Raw genomic sequence first — 13716 nt, forward strand, 5'->3', positions numbered from 1 at the left:
AAGAGGTGGCATGCGCTGTCAATACAAGCGCGACCGTCAGTGTGCGACTGTGTTAACGGAGGCTGAGCCGAATGGATCGCGCTCCGGCCCATTGTTGTGACACACTTCTGCGGTGGGGGGAGCGGGACCCTCCCCCCGACCCGCACTCCTGTTGCTTAAAGGAGGCCATTCTGATTTAGGAGGAGGGAGGAGTGTTTGTGTGGAAAAGAGACGGGGCGGGCGCAGAGAGGGGCGCGAGAAGAAAGACTAGCGCGCGCACACATTGACTTTTCTCTCTCTCTCTCTCTCTCTCTCTCAGTCACACAGAGTGGGAGGGAGCTTCCTCAGCCACAGACACACACACTCAGAGCATATGTGGAAGTGTGACAGAGCGGTCTGCGAGGAGAGAGGCGCAGTTTGTGTGTGTTCGTCTCCCACGAAACGACTTTCTTTATTTCTTCATCTCTCTTTGTGTCTCGTGCAGTTTTCCCAGGACGAACATGTCGCACTAAGGACACTCGTGTTCTCCACTGCGTGATCTCCCCTCTGTGGAAGTCATCCCTCGGTGTGAGCGCAGAAGATGGGGGCAAAAAGGAGGCAAAGAAAAGCGACCGTTTGGTCCTCGGCTCCACTCCAGCTCGCGCTGCTGCTCGCGCTCGTGCACGGCGCCAGCGGGAAGACTCTGAAATACAAAGTTTACGAGGAGCAGAAAGTGGGCACAGTCATCGCGCGGCTGAAGGAGGACGTGTCCGCGGTTCTGCCAAAGTTACCCAGCTCCCTGAGCTTTCGCTTCCGCGTGATGCAGCTGGGCGGCACGCCGCTGCTGGCCGTGCGCGAGGACGACGGACAGATCAGCATCGGCACCAGGATCGACCGCGAGAAGCTCTGCGAGAAAAACTCCAACTGCTCCATTGAATTCGACGTGGTCACGCTGCCCACGGAGTACCTGCAGCTGTTCCACGTAGAAGTGGAAGTCCTGGACATCAACGACAACTCTCCGCACTTTGCTCGCGCCATCGTCCCCATTGAGATCTCCGAGAGCGCGTCAGTGGGGACGCGCATCCCGCTGGACGGCGCTGTGGATGCGGACGTAGGGGAGAACTCTCTGCACACGTACTCACTCACAGCCAACAACTTTTTTAAAATCGACGTGAGGACCCGGACAGACGGGGCCAAGTACGCAGAGCTGGTGGTGATGAGAGAACTGGACCGGGAGGTGCAGGCCAGTTACCAGTTGCAGCTAACGGCCTCGGATAACGGGGTGCCCCCCAAGTCTGGCTCCACTCTGCTCAAGATCAGTATTTCGGATTCCAACGACAACAGCCCGGCCTTTGACGAACAGGCTTATGCAATCAATCTGCTAGAAAACTCTCCCCTTGGGACTCTGATTATTGATTTAAACGCCACGGATCCTGACGAGGGCACTAATGGGAAAATAGTTTACTCTTTCAGCAGTCATGTCTCACCAAAGATCCTGGAGACCTTTAAGATCCACCCTGAAAACGGCCACATTACTCTGATTAAAAAGGTGGACTATGAAACCGGTGCTTCCTACGAGCTGGATGTTCAGGCTCAGGACTTGGGCCCTAATTCCATTCCTGGACTTTGCAAAATCGTGGTCAAAGTTGTGGATGTCAACGACAATAAACCAGAGATAAACATTAACCTGATGACACCTGGCAAAGAGGAGGTGGCCTACATTTCAGAGGGGGCCCCTGTGGACACGTTCATAGCTCTGGTGCGTGTTGATGACATTGATGGAGGGCTCAACGGGGAGGTGGTGTGCAGGCTGCACGGCCATGGCCACTTCAGGCTCCAGAAGACCCACGAGAAGAACTATATGATTCTCACTAATGTCTCACTGGACCGTGAGAAGAGGTCAGAGTACAGTTTGACGGTCATAGCTGAGGACAGGGGCTCCCCCAGCCTTTCCACCATCAAACACTTTACCGTCCAGGTTCTGGATGAAAATGACAATCCTCCGTGTTTTGAGAAGAGCCGCTACGAGGTCTTTAAGTCAGAGAACAACTCTCCTGGAGCCTACCTGATGACAGTGGTGGCCTCAGATCCAGATCTGGGCACCAACGGTCAGGTCACTTACACCATCATAGACACGGTGGTACAAGACAGCCCCATTTCCACCTACGTCACCATCGACCCCTCTAATGGTGCCATCTATGCACTGCGCAGCTTTGACCATGAGGATGTCAGCCGGATCGCCTTCACTGTTCAGGCACGTGATGGGGGAAACCCCGTGCAGTCGGCCAATGCCTCCATCCATCTGACTGTTTTGGATGAAAATGACAACCCGCCCATCATTCACTCCCCCTCACTCCGGAATCATACCGCTGAGCTTCCCGTGTGGAAGTATGCATCCCCGGGTCAGCTGATCACCGCCCTTAAAGTCACAGACCGTGATGCTGGTGCCAACGGAGAGGTGAGCTGCACCATCATCGGTGGCAATGAGGATGGGCTGTTTGTGATGGATGCCCGGCGCTGTGAGCTCAGAACCAATGCCAGTCTGGAGCAGGCTCCGCGGGACATAATGGAGATCAGGGTGGAAGTGCAGGACAGAGGCATCAGCCCGCTGTCCACAGGAGCCCTCCTCAGGCTCTCTGTGCAGGAGAACATGGACATTCTCCCCTCTCTGTATCCTACCGGCTCCACCCAGGCCTCACTGGATCTCTCCCTCATTGTCATCATTTCTCTGGGTGCAGTCTGTGCTCTGCTGCTCATCGTGATGCTGATGTTTGCGACGGCCCGCTGCAGCCGTGAGAAGAAAGACCCCAGACACAACTACAACTGTCGCGTGGCGGAGAACAGCTACCAGAACCACCCTAAGAAGCCCGCCAGGCAAATCCACAAGGCAGACATCACCCTGGTCCCGACCGTCAATGGAACTTTACCTGTGCGTGCACACCCGCGCTCCCCCTCCCCTTCCCCTACACCTGAGAGAGGCACGCTGGGGAGCAGGCAGAGCCATCATAGCCGCCAGTCACTGAACAGCCTCGTCACCATCTCCTCCAATCATGTGCAAGAGAACTTTGCTCTGGAGCTGGCCCACGCCACTCCTCCTGTAGAGGTGAGAGGTTTACTCATTTTCTTTAAATGTCCATGGGATTGATGTAAACCTGATTTACATGTAATACTTTGAAGTATTTATACTTACAGTACCTTTTCATTTGAAGCCGTGCACGTGGTTTGTCATGTACCGGGGTTACCTCCCGTGTTCTGTTCAGCTGTACGTGTCGTGTTTTTGTTGACCATCACAAAGTCATGCACTCCCTCAGCCCCCCCCCCCCCCCCCCCCCCCCCCCCCCAAACATTGTCTTGTGGCCTTGCTTGTTGACTCCATTCATTTCCCCCTCTTCATTTTCCCTTTTATTTTGTCTTTTTTCCTTTCTTTTTGTTTTTTTTCTTGGCTTTGTAGCAAGTCTCACAGCTTCTGTCCATGCTTCATCAGGGCCAGTACCAGCCACGGCCAAGCTTCAGAGGCAACAAATACACCAGAAGCTACAGGTAACACATGCGTGAACGATGCTTTGTGTGCTGGCACACCTAGGCACACATGAGGAAGAGCCCTCTGAGCTCCTCCTTATGTCACAGTGCAACATTTCCACTGTTCTCAGCTCTGTTCTGGTCCAGTCGATTTTGGAGTTAAACTATATGCTCAATAACTTCACATCTGCATAATTTTATGTTAAAACCCTTCTGCAGAGCACTCTCAGTGAACCTTATTATTCATCAGTGTGGTGTCTTCATAAGCATGCTAATATTATTGGCAGTAATTCATGTATCAAATCTGCTTCTGGCTTTTTGCAGATATGCCCTGAATGAGATGGATAAGTTCAGTCTGAAGGACAGCGGACGGGGAGACAGTGAGGCCGGGGACAGCGACTACGAGCCCGGCAGGGAGTCCCCCATGGACAGGCTCCTCGGTGAGGGCTTTACTGAGATATATGCCCCTGATGGCCAGCACAGAGCACATGCAGGTACATCACAGTGCACTGCCCTCGGTAGATATGAAGCCAAGCTTCAGTCTTTATTTTGCTCAGCTTTATCCACCACTCTGATATTGTTCTTATAATAATTATACGTAGAATTGCTAAGAACTGTATCCATTAAACATGCAGATTCTTGGTTTGCTGATCTAACAGCTACAGGGATATTTATATTTTTGGTGATTTATCAGGTAATGGTGACAAGTGTTCCTGGAGGTTCACGCCAACAGCTCTAAACACAAACACTTTCAGCTTCTTTTCATATGAGATGATAAAATGTAGCAAATTATGGTAGCTGGCAGTCTGTGGCCTGCATGTTTGGTCGATTTATTTATTCAAATGAATTAAAGCAATACATCAATTTGGGAAATTCATTAGAGCATATGAGTCATCATTCACTGATGTTTCCATGGGTCACAAACTCTTTGAACGTGGCTCAAACTGGGCAACACCAGAGCTGCTTAACCTTTGCTTAGCAACCCCACCTAGAGGTCATCTGATGAGAACTGTGCTACACCCTCAATTCATTCTCTATACCACCGATACTAATAACATGCCATGTACTATACCAGTCCAGCCCTCGATGGTTGATGCTTTCTGGTTCCACTGACCACCGCCTAATTTCTCTCAACAAATCACATCATTTTTACTAAAATTTAATTAGCCAAGACCTGATTTGTGATTTAAGTGCTCATTTTCTTTCCTATTAGGTCGTAAAGATATTAACCCTATTAAAGAGGTTTTCAAGTCAATTTTAAAAGAACGCTTGAGTTTCTCATACGTCACTGTAGTCATTTGTAGTCATGGTGTTCTCTGTGGACCACAGCTGAGAGGAACTGCCTGATGATTAAACAGACAGAGCTTCATATGAAAAACTGTGGAGCACATCGTCTTTGTCCGAGTCTCCTTTAACCTGAAGTCAAACTTTACTGTGCTGGTTTGCATATTATGGGATTTTTGACTTTGCCCCCATTCTTTAGAGTGGAGTCGGAGGTCCTTTAGATCATCCTTAAAAACTAAAATGAATTTTCCACTTTACCAAGACATGAGTCTATTTGTGGGATGCTGGGAATACTGTGGCCTATAGACAGCTGTAATAGGGCCGGGATCCTTACTGATTTCTATCACTGATTCAGTTTAGGCTCAGACAGTCAGATATTATAATTCTGATCATTTATCAGTACATGTCCATATCTTTATCTTTCATGTCAGAGCTCGTTTTGGAGAAAGAAAAAACAATAAAAAAAAACTGAAACTAAAAAAATAAGCTGCACATGTATTGACTTTGAAGGACTGTGAGTGACACTGTCATGAGGTTGTTGAGCCGTCATGTTGCTGGGCGGTCCCTCCTCTCTACAGCTGAGTTAACGAGGAAGAATGAGCACTTTGTAGTGACCATACTGACTGTGAAGTATTCTGCATGCTGGCATCACATGTGTGACAGGTTTGCATGCTAGTTGAGCAGGGTACACTCCGTCACATCCTGTAAAACTTTCACCGTGTCTTGGCTAACATCATACAGGCTGCAAGCTTCTGCAGCATCTTTTATCACGCCATCCCTCTTCTCCCAGAGCTGCTGCTTCTTCCCGGCCAGCTTCCCACACAGCCATCACTTAATACCACATTTGAGCTACATCCCAATTAAAGTCGATTCAGACGGGCAGACAATCTCATCACTAACGCCTCCTCCTTCCCTCCCACCCCTTCTTTACAGCTTTGTAGAGGAGCTCCGCTCGTTAGGCGCTCTGCTTTTTCCCACCTTCAAACCTTCATTTCCAGCCATCCAAACCAAAGCTCTTATCTTGCTCTGATGAAACGGAGGCATTTAATTGCCACAAGGCGCAGAGTTGCTATGCAATCGGCTCAGAGTTGCGCTCATGATTAAACCCTGAAGAGCACAGTTACATCTCTAGGCTCACCTTTCTCCTTATGGATGCTTAGGCCACCTCCCACTCCCGGTCCACTGCAGCATAAAGTCTGCTCTCTGTTATTATGACTCAGTGTGGAAGCCTTAACCCCCGCCCCCTTGGATGTAACACAGAGCTTTGTTTCTTGCTTGTCTAGATGGAGAAGACAGGTTCTCTGTTTTTCACAGCTAATACACAGCTGTAGTACAGAGCCATCAGTAAAGCAGTACTTGCACATTTTACTCAATATTCACCTTTATTTAACACTTGTACTGCCTTTAAGCTCTTGTACATGAGTAACCCTGCTGGCTTACTTCTAATAGACCTCTGTGTAGCGCTGCTGATCAGCCTGATCACGTCTTTATATTTAGCACGAATACTGAGTAAACAGTGTCATTACATACAGGCAGGGAGACCTATTCAGGCACATGTAACAGTAATAGATTACTCCTCCAGGTTTAGATATCAGCCTGGGGACGTTCCTCAGGGGCCGATGACTGGAACTTTGTCTTAAATACGAAGGCATTAGTACAACGCAGTGTTTTCAAAGCTTGACTGGATGTCTCCTTTCCACTCTGACTCTTCTCCTTTGGTCTGTGCCTGCTTCACACAAAGCCAGAGTGCTCCTGTAAATCGTAGGCGTCAGTCCGATCACCGACGTTCACTGATCGTGCGTCCTCCTCTTAGCAGGAATAGAAGCTGAATTGGTTTACTGATCAAATCCAGTCTCTGAAGTAAACACACAGCGAACCATGTTGTCCTCAGTCCTCTCTGAAAAGTAAATCCCAGTTAGTCAGGAGGCTCTCATTTAACCTCCCAGGACCTGCGTCCACATATGTGGACATCACATTTTAGGTTGTCTAGACCAAAATACTAAATTTTGCTCTACAAGAGCCTGATATCCAGTTAAAAGGACATTATACTGCCATGGTTCTGTTGAAATTTAAAACGAATGTCCTCATATGTGAATCTCATTTTTGTCAAAAACAAAATCAGGTAAAAAATTCTTTATTTTTACATTCATCAGCCCAAATAGCAAAGAGGAATTAAACGTGCATGGCATGAAAGCGTTTGGGTCTTAGGAGGTTAATGTTTGTTTGACGTGGATTTTTGTTCCTTTTCTGTTTTCACACACCAGTCGCTCGGGTTAAATCTTTCATTTTTAGCCTTTCATCAGCGAGGTAGCCAATCTGCTTCTGCCCCCGCACTGTTTTCATCCTTCCACTGCACCCAAATGCACTTTTCATCCGCTCTAAGATGTATTATAAATGTTCCTTTCATGTTAATGAGGGGATAATGAAGTCCCTCAACAGCGTCACTGAAAAGCACCGCAGTCCTTTAATGAAGGCTTTAAGTTGGCATATTTGATTTGTCTAATTTATTCTTCAGAGATTTTCTATTTGAAGATTTAATATTGAAAAGAGTGACTTGAAAGGGAAAAATGCAGGGCTTTTAAAGGAGGAGTTATTTTGAATGGGTAATAGGCATTGATCGGCCCGGCTGAATCGTCTCTCTGTGGTGAAGTTGTTGGACGATAGACGGCAGAGCTCCTGCAAAGAGCCTCTCAGACTAATTAGGGCAGATTTCCAGAGACAGCCAAGCATGAAAAGAAAGAAACACCTGAGGACGGGCAGGCAAATGTTAGCTGGATGGAGACTTCTTCATTTCTGCCTGTTTACAGTATAAAATATGGACATACACAGGACATTATGGGATGCTTTTGAAAGTAGTTTGAAGTCATTTTTTCCTATTATGTTTGAAATTGTAAATATCACCAGTAGGCCCGTAGGTATGCACTTATTTTCTTGTGCATTGTGTATATTCATACAGTCATGTGGAAGAGAATGTTTCTACAAGAATCTATGACCTCATTTATGGCAGCGGTCCCAAACCCCCGGGCCGTGGACCGGTACCGGGCCGTGAGTCGTTTGGTGTTAATTCAATAGCAGGTAGAGCCATCCTTAGTAGCAAGTCAGTTTGATTTACATAGCATCAAATGACAACAACAGTCACTTCAAAGCACTTTATCTCATAATGTAAAGACCCGACAATAATCCTGAGAAACCCACCTGTGAGCAAACATGAAGGCCACACCTGTTCAGTCTTCTAATAGATGGTAGCTTAACACACGGCTAAATGGTTTAGACGGTGGTCACATTCGCTGATGATCAGTTTGATGAACAGTGAAAGAGAGAGGCTCTCCCACCAGTTCTGTGGAGAACCTTTTCAGTGTCCTGAGTGTACTATCAGGATTGAAACAAACCCATGTTCTGTGAGTTTTACTTTCCTGTTTAGGTTTTAGTAAAAGGTTTATCTTTAAATGACTCAAAACACAAGCAGGTTTAGTTTTGTATAGAGTGACCATATGGCTGCAGCTCACTCATGATTACTCATGCTTCTGTCTTCTCTGCAGCCATGAGGCTTTGCACAGACGAGTGCCGCGTTCTGGGTCACTCTGATCAGTGTTGGATGCCACCCCTGGCCTCCCCAGCCTCCTCTGACTACCGCAGCAATCTCTACATCCCCGGGGAAGAAGCCCGCCAAGCCAGTGACGTGTCTCAAGAAAAGACCCCGCAGCCCTGCACTGATACCGGCTCCGCCCGGAACCAGAGCTTCTCCACCTTTGGCAAGGACCTCGTTGGGGAGGACGGTGAAGACGAAGGGGGAGAAGGTGCCGGCAGCAACGAGGCCGCAGACGAAGACCTGTGTGGGACCACGTCTTTGCTTTCAGAGATGAGCAGCGTGTTTCAGAGGTTAATACCCCAGGGCCTGGACTCATATGTCCAGGTCAGTGAAAACCAGAAGGGGACTAGCCTGAGTGGGATGGGCGTACCGATGACTGGATCTTTAGATCGCAGGAGGGGTCATTTGCCCGGCAAGCCCAGCCCCTCTGTACACCAACAGGGAGTGGCAGCCTGGGCTGCTAACACTCACTTCCAGAACCCAGGTAGCAGCATAGGCCCATCTGGCCACCACCAGGGCGGTAGCTACCACACGCTGAAACCAAGCACCAAGCTCAGCTCACAGAGCAGCAGCCACAAGGGCTCACAGGCGCCCAAAAACAGCCCCCAGAACAAGCCCCACAGCAGCCCTCTGCTTACAGCGCTGGTCAGCCCCACGCTGGTGCAGCCTCCCCCGGTGCCGGTGTCGGCGCCGCTCCCTGGGCCTTCCTCCAAGTGGCTGCCAGCCATGGAGGAGATCCCAGAGAACTACGAGGAGGACGATTTTGACTCGGTGCTCGGTCACCTTCAGGGCAAACGTAGCGATAGCCGGCATGAATTGGTGGACGCCAGTGATTTGGTGGCTGAGATCAACAAACTGTTACAGGATGTTCGGCAGAGCTAGACTTCCTGTTTATTCCCCGCCCCCTCAGTGCAGAATGAAGGTGAGGGTGTGTTGGTGGCAAAAAAGACCGAAAAGGAAATAACAAAGAAAAAAACAAGACCTGCAAGTGTCGTTAAAGTTGTGTTTCAGTTTTAATAATTGTGTTTTGTGAATGCTAAATATCCAAAAAAAAGGTACACAATGTGACTGTATTTATCTTTGTATTTTGAAAATACATTTGTATACTTATATTTATAAAAAATGTATATAATTGTAATCAGAAGTCTATTTTTATATTTTAAATGCATGTTGAGTACACGTTGAATCAAGACTTTGACATGCGATTGACATTCGACATATTTAAATGGCTCTTTTGTATTGTGATTATTTTTTATTTGTCACTATAATATGTATTCATTAATATAATACTGAGTTAATAGACACTTGTGTTTGTGGATTATTGGTGCAGGGGATTGAAAAACAAATAAAATAATGCACAAACCCGACCGAGGTGTCTGGGTCACATTTTCTGTTGCACAGCAGGAATTTTTAGAGCTCCGCTTTCTTCCCAGGAAGATGAGGATGAGCGGAAATGGAACGGCTGCAGTCGACTGGATCAACCAAACATGCTGATAGAAAACAATGAAATCCACTTTACTGTCATTCCTTTCAATATGAGACGTATTTCAGACTAGATTTGATTTGCTGTAAACGTCCTTCTGTCAGGATTATTTATCAGTGCAGATGACGACCCGGGTGATCTGCAAACAACCCTTGTACACAACATATTCATTTTCCTTTACATGACAACACAACCTCTAATATATAGAGTACTGTTCAATAATTTAATCTTACCTGTGTTATATTTGAAACAGACTTCTGTGGGGTCCATGTGGATGCTGAGGTCACGTGAGTTGTGTCAAACATTTAGCTGTATTACCACCATCTGCTTGGTTCAAGACTTTGTACACACCACACGTTAGCTACAGCTATAATTCACCCTCCAAATTCTATTTGCAATCCTTTCTTCTTTCATTCTTTAACCAAACAATGCTGACCCATCAATCGAATGGCAGTACAAATCAGCATGCTTAATTGTTTAAATGAATACATTTTTTCTTATCTATGTACAGTCACGTCAAGGTGCTTTATACTGTAAACATCCTACAACCTTAGAGTGACACTTCAGCAATCAAACAACAAGTAGTTGGCAACAGAAGGAAGGAAAAACTCCCTGAGCAGAACTAGACTGGGAGGGGTGAACATTCACCCTGGTTGGGGGTGAGGAGAGGAAGAGAGGACAGACATGCTGTGGAAGAGAGGCAGAGATTATTAATAACCCACGATTAAATTCAGAGAGGTCTGTTAACACATAGTGAGCAAAGAAGAAACATTTGTATGCTGACTTCTACTGATGGTGCCTAAGGGAAGCATGTATAATGTAAACAGAATTGGTCCTAGCACTGAACCCTGTGGAACTCCATAATTAACCTCAGTGTGTGAAGAGGACTCTCCATTTACATGCACAAACTGGAGTCTATTAGATAGATATGATACAAACCACTGCAGCACAGTACCTGTAATACCTACAGCATGTTCTAATCGCTCTAATAGGATATTATGGTCGACAGTATCGAACGCTGCACTGAGGTCTAGCAGGACAAGCACAGAGATGAGTCCACTGTCAGAGGTCATAAGAAGATCATTTGTAACCTTCACTAAAGCTGTTTCTGTGCTGTGATGAGCTCTGAAACCTGACTGAAACTCTTCAAATAAACCATTCCTCTGCAGATGATCTGTTAGCTGATTATAGTAGAGAGTAGTTTTTTTTTTTGTTTTTTTTTTGCGCCTGTCCCGTTTGGCTCTTTTGCATCAGAATTGTTGTCTAAAGGCAAAGAAAGATGCCCAACGGATTTACTTTACCAAATTGACCATCCCAGCCTTGCCGTAATGGTCCATTTGATTCACCTTTTATTGTTTATTTTATTTTCACTTACTGAATACGGGACAGACTTGACTGGGGGAAAGAAGGGGAGAAAGAAAGAGGGAAAGAGAAACAGCTGAGAAGAGGGACGGGGGAGAAGGGCAAAATACAAAAACCAATAGAACGGGCAGAAAAAAAAAATGCATATATCAATCACCTGGATCACCTGCTGAGAAAGAAAAAAGAAAACAAGCAGAAGAGAACAAGAGTAATAGAATAAACAACATCACAATGATATATGGGAATATGACAGTAAATACTAAATATTAAACATTATTGTGCAGCACATAAGATCAACAGAACACAGTGTGCTTTGAGGTAGGAGCCAAAAAGGGTGTAGTTTGTGGGTGTGATCACCCGTGTGTACACCTGTGAGCATGGACGCGCTTGTTTTTAAAAGGTTCCTTCATGTAATGATCTGCTAGAGGGTGTGGGGGGGCCACAGCCCCGTCCTCCAGGGCATGAAGCAGGTATGGAGGAGATCAAAACTCCAGACATCCAGAGGCCCCCAGAACACAAGAGACCAAGGAAGACCAACAGAGGGGCAGCTGCGCCACTGTCCCAGAAAGAGCTGAGGAGAGTCCCAGATGAGGGCTCACTCAGCAGCCGCGGAGCAGAAGCCAGGGGGGGTTGCAGTGACGCGCCCGTGAGCTCCGCCGGCAGCCAGCCGTGCCTGAGTGACCGAGCCCCAGGCCGAGAGGCCGGGGGCACCCCACCTCCGAAGTGGCCCGAGCGAGCCCCAGGCTCCAGGCCCCGATAAGCGGCCGCCAAGGAGTGAGCCGGTGTGTACCTGGACGCCCATCCCCGGACACAAAGAACCACCAACGCACCGATGTCTGAGGGAGTTACTGAGGGTGTTACCCTTTTCCCTGCGGTGGGGGGAGGCAGACCGCCCCGACTCCACAGCAGCAGGGAGGCCCCACACTCCAGACCGCAGTCGGACGGCCAACTCCTCCTCCTAGCCCCCCCGCTCCAGCAGGTCGCAGAGAATGGGGGTGAGAGAAGACTCCAAGTAGAGAGTAGTTTTATAGCAGCTAAGACCGCTGGGTCTAGAGATGGCTTTATAAGTAACAGTTTAACTGCAGTCTAAAAGGGATGCTGACTTTTTGTCACCCTGGTGCTGACGAGAAACTAGGATTGTTGTTTCATCTGTCCATGCTTTCGTAGTTATAACACGGAGTCCTCTCTGATTGGTTCCCTTCTTTTAACCCTCTCAGGCTCAAATTAAACTTTTTGTTGCTAATGCACAACCAACTCCTGCAGTGGTAGCCTACTTCTGAGTAAAAAAACCTCATAAAATATGTATCCTCCCACCACAACTCTTCATATTCATGAAGCAGATGTGAGGAAGCAGTTTAAGAGTCTGAATGCTCGAAAAGCTCCCGGCCCAGACGGCGTGTCTCCTGCCACCCTCAGACACTGTGCAAACGAGCTGGCCCCAGTGTTTTCTGGCATTTTCAACTCCTCACTGCAGGCATGCCATGTGCCTGCCTGCTTCAAGTCCTCCACCATAATCCCTGTCCCCAAGAAACCTAGGATCACTGGACTAAATGACTACAGACCCGTGGCTCTGACATCTGTGGTCATGAAGTCATTTGAGCGCCTAGTTCTCTCCCATCTCAAGACCCTCACGGCCCCCCTCCTGGACCCCCTGCAGTTTGCATATAGAGCCAACAGGTCTGTAGATGACGCCATCAACATGGCCCTACACTTCATCCTGCAGCATCTGGACTCCCCAGGAACCTACGCCAGGATCCTGTTTGTGGACTTCAGCTCTGCCTTCAACACCATCCTTCCAGACCATCTCCGAGGCAAGCTTTCCCAGATGAATGTGCCTGATCCCATCTGCCGGTGGATCACTGACTTCCTGACGGACAGGAAGCAGCATGTGAGGCTGGGAAAGAATGTCTCGGACTCCCGGACCATCAGCACCGGCTCCCCTCAGGGCTGTGTTCTTTCTCCTCTGCTCTTCTCCCTGTACACCAACTGCTGCACCTCCACCCACCAGTCTGTCAAGCTAATCAAGTTTGCAGATGACACCACCGTTATCGGACTCATCTCGGACGGGGATGAGTCTGCCTACAGGAGGGAGGTTGAACGTCTGGTGTCCTGGTGCAGCCACAACAACCTGGTGCTGAATGCCCAGAAGACAGTGGAGATTATTGTGGACTTCAGGAAGCACACAGCCCCACTCCCCCCCATCATCCTGACTGACACCCCCATCACCTCTGTGGACTCGTTCCGCTTCCTGGGTACCACCATCACTCAGGACCTGAAGTGGGAGCCCACCATCACTTCCGTCATTAAGAAAGCCCAGCAGAGGATGTACTTCCTGAGGCAGCTGAAGAAATTCAACCTGCCAACACGGACAATGATGCAATTCTACACTGCAATCATCGAGTCCATCCTCACCTCCTCCATCACCGTGTGGTACGCTGGAGCCACTATCAGGGACAAACAGAGACTGCAGCGTGTTGTGCGCTCTGCTGAGAAGGTGATTGGCTGCAGACTCCCATCTCTG

General features: G+C 48.1%; 1 protein-coding gene across 3 annotated transcripts; it reads left to right on the forward strand.

The window, feature by feature from the left end:
• Positions 1-274: 274 nt before the first annotated feature.
• pcdh18b (protocadherin 18b) lies at positions 275-9717 on the forward strand. Of its 3 annotated transcripts, none has more exons than XM_080901089.1 (4): positions 275-3061; positions 3410-3498; positions 3802-3917; positions 8301-9717. In XM_080901089.1, the coding sequence occupies exons 1-4, from the start codon at positions 560-562 to the stop codon at positions 9230-9232; spliced, it is 3639 nt and encodes a 1212-aa protein (XP_080757215.1). In that variant the 5' UTR covers positions 275-559; the 3' UTR covers positions 9233-9717. The 3 variants fall into 3 exon arrangements, with proteins under 3 accessions (XP_080757215.1, XP_080757213.1, XP_080757214.1); XM_080901087.1 differs by having other exon boundaries at positions 278-3061; positions 3802-3971; XM_080901088.1 differs by having other exon boundaries at positions 278-3061; positions 3443-3498; positions 3802-3971.
• The last annotated feature ends 3999 nt before the right edge of the window (positions 9718-13716 follow it).

The sequence above is a fragment of the Rhamphochromis sp. 'chilingali' genome (genome assembly GCF_963969265.1).
Source record: "Rhamphochromis sp. 'chilingali' genome assembly, chromosome: 13".
In the NCBI taxonomy this organism is placed as follows: domain Eukaryota; kingdom Metazoa; phylum Chordata; class Actinopteri; order Cichliformes; family Cichlidae; genus Rhamphochromis; species Rhamphochromis sp. 'chilingali'.